At 36.3% G+C, this 19,077-nt stretch overlaps 1 protein-coding gene across 3 annotated transcripts in view; it reads right to left on the bottom strand.

The window, feature by feature from the left end:
* Window positions 1-19,077, bottom strand: part of TRHDE (thyrotropin releasing hormone degrading enzyme) — a 393,091-nt gene that overhangs the window by 149,000 nt on the left and 225,014 nt on the right. For all 3 annotated transcript variants that reach the window (XR_010148080.1, XM_016923853.4, XM_016923855.4), the window contains exon 6: window positions 17,915-18,052. Coding sequence is in view for 2 of the 3 variants with exons in the window: in XM_016923853.4 (XP_016779342.1) it covers window positions 17,915-18,052 (138 nt within the window). In the remaining variant the exon portion in view is untranslated. The remainder of the gene's footprint in view (window positions 1-17,914; window positions 18,053-19,077) is intronic.

Raw genomic sequence — 19,077 nt, 5'->3', positions numbered from 1 at the left:
ATTAATGAATCCAGGAGCTGGTTTTTTGAAAAGATCAACAAAATTGATAGACCGCTAGCAAGACTAAAAAAGAAAAAAAGACAGAAGACTCAAACAGACGCAATAAAAAATGATAAAGGGGATATCACCACCGATCCCACAGAAATACAAACTACCATCAGAGAATACTACAAACACCTCTACGCAAATAAACTAGAAAATCTAGAAGAAATGGATAAATTCCTGGACACATACACTCTCCCAAGACTAAACCAGGAAGAAGTTGAATCTCTGAATAGACCAATAACAGGAGCTGAAATTGTGGCAATAATCAATAGCTTACCAACCAAAAAGAGTCCAGGACCAGATGGATTCACAGCCGAATTCTACCAGAGGTACAAGGAGGAACTGGTACCATTCCTTCTGAAAGTATTCTAATCAATAGAAAAAGAGGGAATCCTCCCTAACTCATTTTATGAGGCCAGCATCATCCTGATACCAAAGCCAGGCAGAGGCAGAACCAAAAAAGAGAATTTTAGACCAATATCTTTGATGAACATTGATGCAAAAATCCTCAATAAAATACTGGCAAACCGAATGCAGCAGCACATCAAAAAGCTTATCCACCATGATCAAGTGGGCTTCATCCCTGGGATGCAAGGCTGGTTCAATATAGGCAAATCAATAAATGTAATCCAGCATATAAACAGAACCAAAGACAAAAAACACATGATTATCTCAATAGATGCAGAAAAAGCCTTTGACAAAATTCAACAACCCTTCATGCTAAAAACTCTCAATAAATTAGGTATTGATGGGACGTATCTCAAAATAATAAGAGCTATCTATGACAAACCCACAGCCAATATCATACCGAATGGGCATAAACTGGAAGCATTCCCTTTGAAAACTGGCACAAGACAGGGATGCCCTCTCTCACCCCTCCTATTCAACATAGTGTTGGAAGTTCTGGCCAGGGCAATTAGGCAGGAGAAGGAAATAAAGGGTATTCAATTAGGAAAAGAGGAAGTCAAATTGTCCCTTTTTGCAGACGACATGATTGTATATCTAGAAAACCCCACTGTCTCAGCCCAAAGTCTCCTTAAGCTGATAAGCAACTTCAGCAAAGTCTCAGGATACAAAATCAATGTACAAAAATCACAAGCATTTTTATACACCAATAACAGACAAACAGAAAGCCAAATCATGAGTGAATTCCCATTCACAATTGCTTCAAAGAGAATAAAATACCTAGGAAATGAACTTACAAGCCATGTGAAGGACCTCTTCAAGGAGAACTACAAACCACTGCTCAATGAAATAAAAGAGGATACAAACAAATGGAAGAACGTTCCATGCTCAGGGGCAGCAAGAATCAATATCGTGAAAATGGACATACTGCCCAAGGTAATTTATAGATTCAATGCCATCCCCATCAAGCTACCAACGACTTTCTTCACAGAATTGGAAAAACCTACTTTAAAGTTCATATGGAACCAAAAAAGAGCCCGCATTGCCAAGTCAATCCTAAGCCAAAAGAACAAAGCTGGAGGCATCATGCTACCTGACTTCAAACTATACTACAAGGCTACAGTAACCAAAACAGCATGGTACTGGTACCAAAACAGAGATATAGATCAATGGAACGGAACAGAGCAGAGCCCTCAGAAATAGCGCCACATATCTACAACTATCTGATCTTTGACAAACCTGACAAAAACAAGCAATGGGGAAAGGATTCCCTACTTAATAAATGGTGCTGGGAAAACTGGCTAGCCATATGTAGAAAGCTGAAACTGGATCCCTTCCTTACACCTTATACAAAAATCAATTCAAGATGGATTAAAGACTTACACATTAGATCTAAAACCATAAAAACCCTAGAAGAAAACCTAGGCATTACCATTCAGGACATAGGCATGGGTAAGCACTTCATGTCTAAAACACCAAAAGCAATGGCAACAAAAGCCAAAATTGACAAATGGGATCTAATTAAACTAAAGAGCTTCTGCACAGCAAAAGAAACTACCATCAGAGTGAACAGACAACCTACAAAATGGGAGAAAATTTTCGCAACCTACTCATCTGACATAGGGCTAATATCCAGAATCTACAATGAACTCAAACAAATTTACAAAAAAAAAAAGAAACAACCCCATCAAAAAGTGGGCGAAGGACATGAACAGACACTTCTCAAAAAAAGACATTTATGCAGCCAAAAAACACATGAAAAACTGCTCACCATCACTGGCCATCAGAGAAATGCAAATCAAAACCACAATGAGATACCATCTCACACCAGTTAGAATGGCAATCATTAAAAAGTCAGGAAACAACAGGTGCTGGAGAGGATGTGGAGAAATAGGAACACTTTTACACTGTTGGTGGGACTGTAAACTAGTTCAACCATTGTGGAAGTCAGTGTGGCGATTCCTCAGGGATCTAGAACTAGAAATACCATTTGACCCAGCCATCCCATTACTGGGTATATACCCAAAGGACTATAAATCATGCTGCTATAAAGACACATGCACACGTATGTTTATTGCATGTTATTCACAATAGCAAAGACTTGGAACCAACCCAAATATCCAACAATGATAGACTGGATTAAGAAAATGTGGCACATATACACCATGGAATACTATGCAGCCATAAAAAATGATGAGTTCATGTCCTTTGTAGGGACATGGATGAAATTGGAAATCATCTTCTCAGTAAACTATCACAAGAACAAAAAACCAAACACCGCATGTTCTCACTCATAGGTGGGAATTGAACAATGAGAACACATGGACACAGGAAGGGGAACATCACACTCTGGGGTCTGTTGTGGGGTGGGGGGAGGGGGGAGGGATAGCATTAGGAGATATACCTAATGCTAGATGACGAGTTAGTGGGTGCAGCGCACCAGCATGTCACATGTATACATATGTAACTAACCTGCACATTGTGCACATATACCCTAAAAGTTAAAGTATAATAATAATAAATTTTAAAAAAAAAGAAAAAGTGAAGTTAAGGCTTGAATCCATGTGTTAGCAATTCTCACTGCCTTTTCTATACATCTTTATGTCTTCTGCATAACTCTTGAATACACAGTATCTTCACTTCTATCATTTAGTTTATAATTCTCTCTTTAGCTCTTTTTTAATCTGTGATGAACTTATCTGTCATATTTACTATATTCTTAAGTTATTGCATTTTCATTTCTAAGAATTCTCACTGTTCTTTATGTCTGCTTACATTTTGCTTATAATGTCTCTTTTTATTTCCTCAAATTTATTAATATATTATTTTATGCTCTAAGTCATTCATCCAGTGTCTTAGTCATATGCACAAATGATTCTTCTCTTAATTGTTTCTGCTGTCTCATATTCGTGGAAACTTGTTTCTTCATGTGACTGGTGATTTTTGACTGTAAATTGGTTTTTTTCCTTGAGATTTATCTGTGGAAATCTTTTGCGATGAGATATGAAGTTGGGCTTTTCTAGAAAGGATATGTTTTAGTGTCTGTATGGTGTCTGGGGATACCTTCTAGTCCAGGACCAGCCATTTTAAATTAAATCCTGGCCTGAGGTTCACAGTGTACCAAGATGGTTTTCATCTGAGATCCGATGCCAGTCAAAGGTTGCTTGTAGTTGCAAATTTTCAGGAGAAATTTTCTTTCCGTTTTTACTTGCTGCCAAAGTTTGGAACAAGTAATTTCTTTGTAGTCCCCTGAGGATGGGGATAGGTTTATTTCTAGTTCATCTGTGTGCTAAGGTGTAACTCTTTAAGGTCCTGGCTTTATGGGAGGCCTCCCATTAAACTTCTCACCTTTGGCTTTGTCTTATTTTCTTACCTCTGTGAAACCTTAAAAATCGTGCTTAAATTCTCCTGCTTGGGAAAATGCCTTTAAGACAAAAGCCAGATTTTGTACTTTTAAAAAAAAATCTCTGTGTCTTCAAGGTAACAGTATGTTGTATGAAATCACAGTTAAGCCTCCTAATACTGATTCAAAATTAACTCAGAAAAAGCTGAAAGACATTCTACTTTTAAAAGCAGAGAAATCAACAACTTGATTTTGGTTCTCCTAGGAAATATGCAACAGCATGAATGACAATAAATATAGACAACATGTAGTCTCTAGATAATTTTCTCAGTAGGTCATCAAATGGTCCTTAGCCTCCCACGAAAGAATCCATAAAAACATCTGGGAGAGTATGTCCAAAGAAACAATTTCATCATTTCCAAGGAAATAACATATTTACCTGAGAAAATAATACTTGGGCCAAAGAGAAAGGGTGTCTTTGTTGTTCGACTAGTGTTGTATCTGCCCTGTGGAGCAACATAGTTTCACCTGTTTGAAGCTGAAACTCTGATTGAGGTTTATATATGTCTTTAATTAACAAAGCCCTGAATTCTTAAATATTTCAAAAATACAATTTTTATAATGAACTGAGATAATATTTAGGTCCACACGAAAAGGAAATAGTGATAAAAGGTGACCTCAATGGTAAAAACAACTGTGTACTAATGCTTCTGAACATGATGTGTAACATTGGTAACTGTATAGGGCTTTTGAAGATGTTTATATTTTATTAACATACCATATGTGGTTGATTAAAAATTGGTGTGTGGTTATGCTGATTAAAAGTCATTCCTCAAATGCCAAAACACAATTCATTCACAATTATTCCATAGGAAAGATCAATTCAGTTCAACCTCCTTCAATATTGTTAGATGTACAAACACTACTTATATTCTAAATATGTTTATTCTGAATTTTCTCCAAGTGTTCTTTCTGTAAATAGGAATTTTTATTCCTATTCTCCTTTTCCTTCCTGTATACTTCTCATTTATCAAAATGTCAACCCTTGATTATAGTTGCCTACTTATTTATCCTTTACATCTTAATTTATTCTTAAGTACTATAGAATTCTGTCAATCTGAAAAATCTATAAAAAATCTATATTACCATTTATATTATATATTATATTATATATGATTATATATGATAATATATTATATATGATTATATATATAATTTTATATATATGATTATATATTATATTATATATGATTATATATGAATATATAATTATATTATTATATATAATTATTATTATATAATATATTATTATATAATTATAATTATATAATATATTATTATATATTATATAATTATAATTATATATTATATATTCCATTTATACTAACTGTAATACTTTTTATTTTTCATTATGACTACTGATGAAGTCTAGCATAAATAAACCCACTGCAAAAGTCATTAGAACTAAGCTTTTTGCATAAGCAGAAGACAAGAACAACTGTAGCTGTAGAAGTATTTCTGAAAGCCGTGAAAGCAGAATCTCACTACAGCCAAGTTTTGCAAGCTAAGGGTTACATGGCTCTGACCCGTAAGCTTCTCATATCATGAGATCACCACTTTGGCTCTCACAAAGCCAGCGTAAGAAAGCAGAAGAATAGAGTCAAAACCAACATTGCACCTTCTTAAGCTTTTCAGCAAAGTAAAAAAGACAGAAACTGTGTGCAACAGAGGAATTCAAAAGTAGGTATCTAAACCATTAGTTAACAACAATACAATGTGACACAAAGAGGGACAGGAGAGGATAACAAGAATCCTTTGAATAGGATTAATCTATTCCTTACTCTATTCAATAACCTGCTACCTATTTTTATTAAATACAGACTTTTTCTTTCAGTCTCACCAAGTAAATGCCAAATCAGAGATGGACATATAATGGGGAGAAGTGCAAGTTTCTAGAATGAAAACAAGCTGTTTTAAGTGTTAAGGTTCGCACAGGAAAAAATAAAAAGAAACCATTAAATGATGATGAATCGGTGAAATATGTGTGCAAAGGAAAACTTGCCTCCATCAGCAAAATGCACAAATTAATAATTTACCAGTAAGTGGTAAAGGCATTTATCACAAAAATATCAATAAAACTATCTCCTCCCACCATGTACATTTTCTTTATGAAGGCAAATAGGCATTTTCTTTACAGAATGACTTAAAATTGCTGCTGGTCCAGTATAATGTTGATTTAGCTTCAAAAGCAAAGTCCGGTAACAAAGAAAAAGAATAACAAAAATACATCTAGAAATTATTTTGATGATGTTTAATAGGTATCAGTAGACCGACCACTCAGAGACAGATGGGAATTATTTTTAAATTTTTTCTGTTTACCTAAGAAGCTAGTAGTTCTTTTCTAAACCACTCACACTTCTATATTTATAACAAAAAGAAATTTAATGATACAAACATAAATATGCAAATACAAAATTAATTTCTGATAAGCTGTAAATTTGATATCTGACTATTATGTAACATGAAGTTAATATTCAGGAGGAATTTTTTCAGTAGTTCTCCAATTTAATTTGTTAATTTGGGAGCACATTTTAAATTTTATTTCTAAAGAATATCAAAGAATGAAGATTTCACAAGCCTAAGTACTTCATATTAAAATGTTTAATTGCCTTTTATGTCAAGAAGTTCTTTCTTATATTAACTGAAATTTCTTCCTGTAATTTAAGTCCATCTATCTTACTCTGACCTTGATGTTGACAGAGAAGTGGTGAGCAGCCTTCCCATAATGACCATTCACATATTAGAGCCAATTATTAAGTCACCTCTTAGCCCTCTATCCTCCAGGGTGGACATATGTAAGTTCTTTAGCCTTTTCTATAGGCTTTATCTCCAAATGTTCCAAAATCAATCTCTCTTTCTCCCTTCTTTTTCTGGCTTTTTCTCCTTTGCCTAATTTTTTCAGTCCCAAGCTTGTTCACATTTTCCTTATGAGATGATCATAACCAGTGCTTATACTTCTCAGATTTTACAACCTTTATTTTTTATATGCATGCTAGTATGCTACTTACTTTTAAATAAGACATTTTTTTTCATTCATGGAATGAAAACCCAAATCATATTTTCTATTTAAACAATGGCACAATAGACAAGAATCCTGGCAGAATGAAAAGCATGAGTTAGAAACAACAAGATGTGAATCTCATGTCTGATGCTTAGGAGCTGGAGCACATCATTAAACTTTCTAGGCCTCTATTTACTAAATTGAAGATAATAATTTATACCTTATATGTTACAAGTGTGGGAGATTAAATAAGTGGATGTCCAGTGGCAAAAAGTAGCTGATACTATTATCGCCTATTATTGCCATCACATAGCACACTAAAAGCCTATTGTCCAACCATTTTACAGAAATGACCACAGGTGTTATATTTAATCAATAAATGTAATATACCAGATACTGTAGAATATCTAAAGAGTATCACAAAATAGTGATCTATTATATTCATTTGTTAGTATATATGTAACTGATTCGCTGTGAGTAGGGAAAGCAAAGTCTAAGAAGGACCTGTTTAGAAAAATAAGAGCCAGGAAGACTTGCAGAACAGGAGGCTAATCGTGCCTGAGGCAGGAGAGGGAAGAGACAGCAGGAGAGTAGCTGAGCTCACAGAAGGGGGTCCCATGAGGTCCAGGGCTGAGGGGTCAGGCCACATGTGATGAAACCCATTAGAAAACTAAATGACTGGGCAACACAATCTTTCTTTCTCCTCTGGAATTCATATGGAATTACCTTGGAAACTCCTTAATCCTATTTCAAAAGCCAACTCTTTTTCCTAATTCCTATAAACAGATGGGATCTTTCCCTCTGAAACACCAGAATGTTTTGTTTATATTGTTTTTCTGACATTTACTTTAATTTAACTCAACAAATACTTATTAGAGTGCTTACTGCACACAGGCAGTACAATAGGTATTGGAGATACATTAGTGATAAACCGAGACATAGATCTCTGCCTTTATGAAGCTCACATTCAATGGGGGAAAGTGGAAAGTCAAACAATATAGTAAACATAATAGGATCAGAATAAGAAAAATGAGTGGGAAAAAGACTGAAGGTGTCAGTTCCCATTTTAAATGGGAGGTCTTCTTGAGAAGGTGACATTAAATAAAGGTTTCAAGGAGAGCAAGCTGGGACCATGACACTATGTGGAGTAACATTTTTCATACAAAGAGAAAGGCCAATTCAAAGGCCCTCATGTGGGAGGGAGTTTGGTAGAGCTCAGGGAAAACAAGGGAGCTGGTAGAACAGTAGCACCATGAGTTTAGGGAGAGTAATAGAGAAGAATTCAGATAGATAAGAAATAAAATAAGAGTCAGGGGTCTATAAGTACCTGGGGAGAATAGAATGAGTAGAGATCAGGAAGGGATTTGTGGGTCAAGACTGTGTCTTTTATTATCATTTTGTGTGTGTGTGTAGGGGGGGGTTATTATGGAATTTTCAGCAAAGAACTGGCACAATACGACACAGGTTTTATAAACATCATTCTGAATGCTTGATAAAGATAGGCTGTAGGAGAACAGGATTAAAAGCAGAGAGATGTTGCAGAAAATGATTCTGGCAAAATGATGCTGATTCAGACTGGGGTGGTATATTAGTCCATTCTCGCATTGCTATAAAGAACTACCTGAGACTGGGTAATTTAGAAAATTTAAAGAAAAGAGGTTTAATTGGCTCACAGTTCCATAGGCTGTAAAGGAAGCATGGCTGTGGAGGCCTCAGGAAACTTACAATCATAACAGAAGGCAAAGAGGAAGGAGGCACATCTTACATGGCTGGAGCAGAAGGAAGAAAAGAGCAGGGGGAGGTGCTACACACATTTAAACAGCCAGATCTCACGAGAACTCATTCACTGTCATGAGAAGAGCAAGGGGGAAATCCACCCCCATGATTCAATCACCTTCCACCAGGCCCTCCTCCAACACTGGGGATTGCAATTTAAAATGAGATTTCATGTCCTTCTCCCATCGCAAATACAATCATGCTTTCCCAGCAGTCCCCTAAAGTCTTAACTCATTCCAGCATTAACTCAAAAGTCCACAATCCAAAGTCTCATCTGAGACAAGGCAAACCTCTTCCACCTATAAGCCTATAAAATCCAAACAAGTTAGTTACTTCCAAGATATAATGGGGATACAGGCATTGGGTAAATACTCCCATTCCAAAAGGGAGAAATTGGCTGAAACAAAGGGACTACAGGCCCCATGTAAGTCTGAAACCCAGCAGGGCAGTGATTAAATCTTAAAACTTCAGAATATCCTCCTTTGACTCCATGTCTTACATCCAGCTCACACTAATCCAAGGGTTAGGCTCCCAAGGCCTTAGGCAGCTCTGCCCCTGTAGCTTTGGGGGCTCAGTTCCCATGGCTGCTCTCAAGGTCTGGCATTGAGTGTTTGTGGCTTTCTAGGTACACGCTGCAAGCGTGGATCTACACGTGCAAGAATGGATCTACAATTCTAGGGTCTGGAGGATGGTGGCCCTCTTCTCACAGCCCCACTTGGCAATATCCCAGAGGGGATTCTGTGTGGGGGCTCTAACCCCACATTTCCCCTCCACACTGCCCTAATAGAGATTCTCTATGAGGGCTCTGCCCCTGCAGCAGATTTCCACCTGGACACCCAGGCATTTTCACACATCCCCTGAAATCTAGGTGTAGGCTCCCCAGCCTCAACTCTTGTCCTCTTTGCACCCACAGGCTTAACACCACATGGAAGCCACCAAGAGTTATGGCTTACACCCTCTGAAGCTATGACCCAAGCTATACCTTGGCCCCTTTTAGCCACTGCTGGAGCTAGGGCAGCCACAATGCAGGGTGCCATGTCCCAAGACTGCACAGAGCAGCAGGGCTATGGGCATGGCCCATGAAACCATGCTTCCCTCCTAGGTCTCCAGGCCTATGATGGGAGGAGCTGCTAAAAGATCTCTAAAATGCCTTCAAGGCATTTTTCCCCATTGTCTTGGCTATTGACATTCAGCTCTTCTTATGCACATTTCTACAACCCACTTGAATTCCTCCCCAAAAATGGGTTTTTCTTTTCTATCACATGGCCAGGCTATGAATTTTCCAACCTTTTACACTCTGCTTCCCTTTTAGATTTAAGTTCCAGTTTCATACAATTTCAGATCATCTCACATATATGAGAACACACTATTAGAAACAGCCAGGCTACATCTTGAATGACCTGTTGCTTAGAAATTTCTTCCGCCAGATACCATAAACCATCACGCTCAAGTTCAAAGTTCACAATAAGTTCCTCATCTCCATCTGAGAACTCATCAACCTGTCCATCTCTATTCATATCAATATCAGCATTTTGGTCAAAATCATTCAAAAAGTCTCTAGTAAGTTCCAAACTTTCCCACGTCTTCCTGTCTTCTTCTGAGCCCTCCAAACTGTTTCAACCTCTACCCATTATCCAGTTCCAAAGTTGCTTCTATATTTTCAGGTATCTTTACAGCAATGCCCCACTCCTGGTGCCAATTTTCTGTATTAGTTCTCACATTGCTATAAAGAATTACCTGAGACTGTGTAGTTCATAAAGAAAAGAGGCTTAATTGGCTCACAGTTTTGCAGGCTGTACAGGAAGCATGGGTTGGGAGGCCTCAGGAAACTTACAAACACGGTGGAAGGCAAAGAGGAAGGAGGCATATCTTACAAGGCTTGAGCAAGAGGAAGAAGAGAGTAGGGTGAGGTGGTATACATATTTAACAGCCAGATCTCATGAGAACTCACTCACTATCAGGAGAACAGCAAGGGGGAAATCTGCCCCCATGATCCAATCACCTCCCACCAGGCCCCTTCTCCAACAATGGGCATTATAATTTGACATGATATTTGGTTGAGGACACAAATTCAAACCTTATCTGGTGGCAACAGTGACAGGGATGAGAAGAGGTTAGATTCTGGAAATACTCTGATAGCAGAGACAAGATATCCTTGTCTCTGGATGGCAGGATCAAGGGTAGCCTGGGAGCTTGGAGTTGCCATCCACTGAGATGGTCCGTATCATAACTTGCCTTGAAATATATTTATTTGTGAAATACTTTGTAGATAAGAGCTCAGGATTCAAATTTAGATATATCTGACATCAAATCCTGAAATGTTTATTTGCTAAATATCTGATGCTGTGGCAATCACTTAAGTACCCAAGTGTCAGTTTTCTCATCAGTAAAATGAGTTAAAAATGCCTGCATGCCAAGTTTTCTGTCAGGAATAAATGGGATAATACATGCAAAGCATTTCACAAAATACATTGTACATAGTAAGTGATCATTAAATGATAGACATGCTTTTGTAGTACTCATAGGATAATCACTATTTTTATTTCATGTGTTTTATGTCTTCTGTTGGGTTGCATTCTTTTCTTGTTTTGTTTGTTTGTTTGTTTGTTTGTTTGAAATAGGATTTTGCTCTCTTGTCCAGGCTGGAGTGCAGGAGATCTATTATAGCTCACTGTAGCCTCTAACTCCCAGACCCAAGCATTCCTCCTCCATCCTTTCTGAATAGCTGGAACTAGAGACATGCACCATGATGCCTAGCTAATTTAAAAAAAATTTTTGAATGTTTTGTAGAGACAGAGTCTCACTATGTTCACCAGACTTGAGTTGAACTCCTGGGCTCAAGCAGTCCTCCCACCTCAGCCTCTCAAAGTGCTGGGATTACAGGCATGAGCCATCATGCCCGGCTGGGTTGCATTGTTGAAGAAAGGCATCATCTTTTTTTTCCCCCTTGCAGAAATAAGGCATACTGTGTGTAGCGTTAATAGTGCTCTCTCTGTGCATTAATCATCATCTGACTGACATGATGTTGTGGATGGGGAGCCTGGTATTACAAGGGGTGATAGATACAAATGGATGATTGGCCTTTCCTATTCATTTCTAAAGATGATAGAAATTTCACATGTTGACTTCTGTTGGTCAAAGGATTTTCAAATATAAGGTGTGGAATATATTGGCAAAGCACAGCAAGTTAAATTTCTACCACAATCACTTTTTAAAAAATTTGTGTCCCCAATGATCCCTTGAAGATTTTTTCACTTGCTAATTCTCTTACCTTTTATTCTATGTAATTTTGTTTGGTGTACAGATATACTAACCACGACATAAGAATTGCTGAAAAAGTGTTCCTGCTTGTAAAGGATCCCCTTTAAAATTGAAGTTATTTTGAACCCTGTTCTTCTCTTCCAAGCTTGTAGCAACCCTCTCCACCTTGGCATCATATGTAAATTTAATGAGCATTCACTCACTTTCATCATCTAGGTCATTGGGTCACTGATTCTTGTTTCCTTTGTGCTTTTAGAACAAAGAGACTGTCTCAATCCATCTATTCCAGTCCTTCCTGTCTATGGACAGTATTTTCCTGCTTCCATTACACTTTAAGAATAAAAGCATTTTCAATCTACTATTAAAATGGGAAACTTGTTATTTCACCAGATCTAATTTTTTTAAATAGAGTAGTTTTCATGTTTTTCTCTTCCCACTCTAAAAAAATGCTTGCAATTTTAGGAGTTTTTTATTATTTTAATAATGGTCTTGGGACTATCCATATTGAACATTACTCAGTATTTCTTCAAAGGCAGTCAGCTCTTAAATTCAATCCCAAATTAGTAGCTGGTCTATTGGTTCCTAACCTTTATTTTTTTATAATCTTCTGTCCCGTTATAATACATTTCTTTATAAAAAGCTATTTAAAGTGTATTGTAATTATTATTCAGGGAGAATAACAAAAAACAGAACTGGGAATAATCAGAATAATTATTAAGGAAATAATTACAAGAGATGATAAGCTAGCAAAACACTGATGCAATGAGGGGTTGACTGTTGGCAGAGGTTAATGTTGACTAGTAACAGAGATCTTTAGGGAGAAGAACACAGAAGAGCAGTGGCGAGAAATTATTGTGTTACATACAACATTCCAAAATATAAGTGATACATTCTACAACTCCAGTCTCTACAATCTTTCCTGAATTGTCCAGATCTATCAATATTAACTCCATCTCTACATCTACAGGAATATTCTTTTTAGAATGCAATTTTAATTATCTGACTCCTCTGCTTTAAACTCTTCTTGGTTCTATCTGACCTGTTGGATAAAATACAAATTTCTGTCTGGGAGCAGTGGCTCACGCCTGTAATCCCAGCACTTTGGGAGGCTGAGGCAGGCAGATCATGAGGTCAGGAGTTCAAGACCAGCCTGGCCAATATGGTGAAACCTCGTCTCTACTAAAAATACAAAAATTAGCCAGTCGTGGTGGTGGGCACCCATAGTCCTAGCTGCTCAGGAGGCTGAGGCAGAAGAATCACTTGAACCCGGGAGGCAGAGGTTACAGTGAGCTGAGATCATGCCACTGCACTCCAGCCTGAGCGACAGAGTGAGACTCTGTCTCAAAAAAAAAAAAAAAAAAATTTCTTAGTGAGAAAGGAAATGTCTTCCAAGTTCGTATCCAGCTTATTCTTCCAGCCTATCTGCTACCCAGAATTCACATTCTGCTATGATCATGTTTAACTCTTTGATGTTCCACTTAATCACCAGTTTTCTTTTCTGAGCTTCCTCTAAAGAATGATTTTCTTGTTTTTTTACAGTTCCCCTCTACTCCCCTGTCTCGTGACTGTATCTTGTACATATTTCTATCATAACTCCTTAGATTCTGAGGTGGCATCCATTACTTTTTTCTACTGATCATTTTCTTTCAGAAATTGCTCCTCCTCTACTTTGAGTGATCCCAGGGGGCCTACCCACTATGGGACTTTTGTCTCACATCACAGAGGATGAGCTCATGACCTTCACTGACCAGTCAGAATACTCCATCCCTGTGGACGCAAGGATTGGCCAGTAATAATCTATTTCCTAATCAAAACAAATCATAGCCCTTTGGGGAAACAGATATAGCTTCGATTCGGATGGGAGTCAATTTACTCTTTCTCTGAGCTCATTAGGGTCACAAGATTGAGGCCCGTATGAGATGAGTCTTAGCACATCTTAAGGATCATCTAGAAATTAAGTCAGATAGAGAGAAAGAGATTCAATAAACTGAAGAAAGGTAGATTTCTGATGATATTGTAAATACGTAATTCAACTATTCTGAAAGTTAATACTACATATCAAATTTACCCATTATTTAGTCAACAAGATTGAATAAATGGCTTAAGATGACTTCAGGTAGGTGTCAACATTTAATATGGAAATATTGCTGGATAACACTCATATGTTACTCCACTGGTTTATTTATATGTTTTCTCTCCTTTGTGTATTATTGATTGTTATATCTCTTCTACTCAGCACACAGTGCCTAGAACATAAGCACAGGCTTATCAAATGATTTTGGAATAAATGTTCCAGCCAAACTTGTTAATCAAATATGAAAATAATTAAGAATACTGGCTCTGGAACCTGATTTTCTGGGAAACATATCCTTGAATTTACCATAACTCAACATACTTACCTTTAAAGCGAGGATTATGATCATAACAACCCCATCAGATTCTTATAAGAATTAAATTATATAATAAATGTAAAAATCTTAGTTCGGTGACTAGTACAGAGTATCCATGTAATAAATGTTAGCAGTTATTATTTATGTCTCCAGAATCATCTATATTACCTGTCGTACATCCCAGAATGATGTGGTTTAACCTACAAAACCCAACATAGTTTACCTTTGTTCCACTTACAAAGTAATTGGTTATTACTCATTATGCACATACTAGTTTTCTTATAGGAAGAAACTGAGTGAAGCCAAATCAAAGAACAAGGCTAAGAAACTGAATTTACATAAAGGCCTGATGCTGAGATTATGAAAATGAAGTCCCTGAAATTTCAGCCTCAATGTTTTAACCCTCATTTCTCCATATTCACATTTGAAAATTATTTTTCGGATATGCCAGCAGATAACTGGGTCACTATTTTTCTCCACAGTTTTAGATGTTTGATTTGGTACTACGTGAGTGAATCCACACAATGAAGGCCCATCAAGAAAGCATGATGAATAAGTGGACAGAAAATCAATAAGGATACAGAACACTCGAACAACTCTATCAACCAACCTCACCTAACTGGCATTTATAGAACACTCTAGCTAACACTAGTGGAATACATATTCTTTTGAAGTGGATACAGTACATTTACCAACACATATCAACTTATGGGCCATAAAATAAACCATAATAAATCTAGGAAGATTCAAGTCATACAGAGTATATTCACTGACCACAATAAAATTAAATAAGAAATGAATAACAGAAAATTTTCTGGAAAAAATCTTCTAATATTTGTAATCTAAATAATATACTCTGAACAAGACATGAGGCAATTAACAAACGAAATGGATAATTAGCAAATATCTTAAAGTGAATGAAAATGAAACTTCAACATATCAAAATTTGGGAGATTTCCTAGGTTGTACACTTACGAAAAAATTTACTGAATAAAGGCTTAAAATGGAACAGAAGAAAGGTCTCAAGTTAATGACCTCAGCTTCTACCTTAGGAAAGTAGAGCAAAGAAGAATTTAAATTCAAAGTAGGTAGAAAAAGGAAATATTGATTAGAGAGGATATCTATGAAATAGAAAACAAGAGAGAAAATCAATTACAACAAAAGATGCTTTTTGAGATCAATAAAATTCATAAATGTCCAGCTAGACAAATCACAAAAAAAGGAATAATACACAAATTACCAATATCTGGAATGAAAGAGGTTATATGATTAGAGATGCTGCAGTTATTAAAGGGATAATAAGAGAATATATCCTGTAAAACTTTATGCCAATAAAGTAAACATTTTAGATGAAATGGGTGAAGTGCGTGAGAAAGAAACTACCAATGCTCGCATTAAGATAAATAAATAACCCACCATATATTAACAAAATTAAATCATTAGTTAAAAACCTTCCCAGGAAGAAAATTTCAGGTCCCTACTGCTATACTGGTAAATTCTAACAAACATTCAAGAAAGACATAATATAAATTTTATACAAATTCTCCCAGAAAGTTGAAAAAGATAATAGTTTCCATTGCATGATGCTAGCACTATAGTGACAACAAGGTGAAAGACGTTACAAGAAAGAAAATTACACACTAATATCCCTCATTAGCCCAGATGCAAAATTTCTAAACATTTTTTTAGCAAATTGAATCCAACAATTTATAAAAAGGATAATATATTATGACTAAATGACATTTGTCTCAGGAATGCAAAGATAGTCTAACATTAAAAAATTAATCATTATAATTCACCATATTAACAAACTAAAAAACAAAAAAATATATAACCATCTTGATAGATTCTGGAGAAAAGCATTGAATTGAGTCAACATCCATTTCTGATTAAAACTTTTAGCAATGGCAAAATAGCATGCAACATCTTCAACCTGATAAAAGGCATTTATAAATATTTAGAGACATCATACCTAATGGATAAAGACTGAAGGTATTGCTTCTAAAATTAGGAACAGCACAAGGGTTTGCTCTCACCACTTCTATTTAACATTGTACCAGAAAAATATGCAAAAATGAATTGCATTCTATGTACAGCAACACAAAAATTAGAAATGAAATTTCAAAATAATACTATTTACAATAGCCCAGAAATGTAAAATACTTAGGGATAAATCTGAAAAAAAATGTGAAAAATGTATTCACTGAGAACTACATCATTGATAGAAATAAAGGGGACCTAAAGGAACTGGAGGCATACTGTATTCATGGGTCAGTCAATATTGCTAAGATGTCAACTCTCCCAAATTGTTTTATAAACATAATGCACATTTCCTGCAATTCCAGTATAATCTTTGTAGGAGTTTACAAACTCATTCTTAAACTCATATGCAAAGGACCAAAGAAACTTAAAAAAAAAAAAAAGAACAAAGTTGGAGGACTAACAGGACCCAACCAAAATATTTTTTGCGTGTTCACTACAATAAATGCTTCAGGGGATAACTTCTAACTTCCTAGTTATTTCCATGCGGTTATTCATGATATCTTTTTATCCCTCACAGAGTATCAAGAATAGTATTCCAGGCTGGGTGCCATGGCTCAAACCTGTAATCCCAGCACTTTGGGAGGCAGAGGCGGGTGGATTACTTGAGAACAGGAGTTTGAGACCAGCCTGGCCAACATGGTGAAACCCTGTCTCTACTAAAAATACAGAAATTAGCCAGGCATAGTGGAACATGCCTGCAGTCCCAGCTACTCAGGAGGCTGAGGCAGGAGAATCACTTGAACCCGGGAGGTGAAGGTTGCAGTGAGCCAAGATGGCATCACTGCACTCCAGCCTGGCGACAGAGTGAGACTCCATCTCAAAAGAAAAAAAAAGTACATAGAAATTCCAACAAATGCAATTTAACCTACACTAAAAATCACAGCAGACTTTGATCCTATTTTAACTATTATTAAGTGGCTAGTGCATGTAAAACACTAAGAGGCACATCATCATGTTAAAATTAGAACAACTAAGAGATACAGATATAAAGAAAAATCCTAATCCAAGTAACAATGGGAAAAATTCATATTTGCCTTATTTTTATATCTAGTCATTGGCTCAAAATTATTTGTTGCCATTGAAAGTCTAGTCTCTTAAAATTTCTTTTGTTATGCTTATTCAGGAAATGTTTAATTTTCAAAATCTCTTTTAAATAATGTTTATAAGATGCATGTATCATGTCATTACCTATATCCATTTGCATCAGCCCATCAAAATAAGTTAGTATTTAAGGGCATTGGTGAAAATTAATTTGTCACTATATGGGTCAGCCCTCTTATTAATAATAATAAAAACTGACATTTACATAACATCATTTGTAGAGCAATTTCATATCGAGTCTCCAAATATTTATTGATTAATATTTCCAATATTTCTATGCATTATTTGGCAAATATTAATCTCCATTTTGCCAACTTTTAAAGCAAAGCTGTAGCTCATAAAATGACATGAACCTAGTGACTCTGTTTTCTAACTCACAGTCTATGTCTATCTGCCCGGAAAAAAAGAAAAATACATACATCTAACATGAATTAGTTTAGCTATCTCGGTAATGAAATATCTAATTGGCACTTTGTTCTTTATTCCCACCTTTTTATATGCGATCCAGTCAAACACCCTGTCAATATCTGTTGCCTGCAGCACTTCCTGTGATACTGGATGGGAACTGGCCAAACCGTCCAGCAGCATCACTTCATGCAGAACATCGGTCAGAAACCTCTGCTTTTCCTGCAATAGAGCAGACGGGGCAATATCATAGGTGATTCACAGTTAGACATATGTATATGATGACATGAACATAATGTGTGTCACTTAATTGCTGATGTTCATCAGTCTTCCAAGGCATGACTCAACTCTAAAGTGAACCCAATAAAAATGCTCCTTAAGTTACTCTAAAATGAAGGTGGTTGACTTAAGCACACCACGAAACAAAATCAATGGACACTACATTGGTCCCTAAATAGATAAAAACAGTGAACTCTGTGTTTTATCAGTGGCTAAAGCAAATGTGGACAATGGGCAGGCAATAACAACAATGAGAAGATGCAGACTTATTTGTGCATTTTACAAGGGTAAACATTATAATTCCAGTCCCAAATCACCTTTTAGGTAAGTTAAATATAAGAAGTACTAACCTTCTGTTATTCATACCATGATTTCTAGTAACATTTGAACAGCTCTTTTTTTTCCCTGTCCTTCCCTCCCTTCCTGTCCCCTTCACACACTCACACAAAACACACACACACACACACACACACACACACATTTATTTTCTGAAAAAATTTCAAGAGACCACAACTAGTAATAAAAGGCACTGTTCACATCAAGCTAGAATACTGGTGGGTGTTATTTGGGAATTCAAAATAGTGGACATAAAGTAGAGATCAATAGGTATTAATAATCCATTGCCATGAAGAAATGAAAATAGAAAAATCATGAGACTTCCATTCTCTGCATGTTGAGACATTAGTATTTGCTCTGGTGAAAGCTAAGTTGCTATGTTAAAAAATAAACTAAGGAAAAAGTACTTCTCTGTTTTTGTTTTTTGGTTTGTTTGTTTGTTTTAGAAAGTCTGCTTTAAAGAAACAGCTAGGTTTTTGTTAATAGAAATGCTGGCAGCTAGTAGTCTTCCTGGCCTCCTGCCTTCATTGAAGGAGGAGAGTAAGAAAAAAGAAATTGCAAAATATAAAGAAGGCTAAATAGCCCCTAGATAGTTGTGACCTAAGGAGTATCATTACAGAGATTAAGACTCC

Source organism: Pan troglodytes, chromosome 10, assembly GCF_028858775.2.
Source record: "Pan troglodytes isolate AG18354 chromosome 10, NHGRI_mPanTro3-v2.0_pri, whole genome shotgun sequence".
Taxonomy (NCBI): Eukaryota; Metazoa; Chordata; class Mammalia; order Primates; family Hominidae; genus Pan; species Pan troglodytes.
Note: the sequence above shows the minus strand (reverse complement) of the source record. Positions and strands in the feature narration are given on the sequence as shown.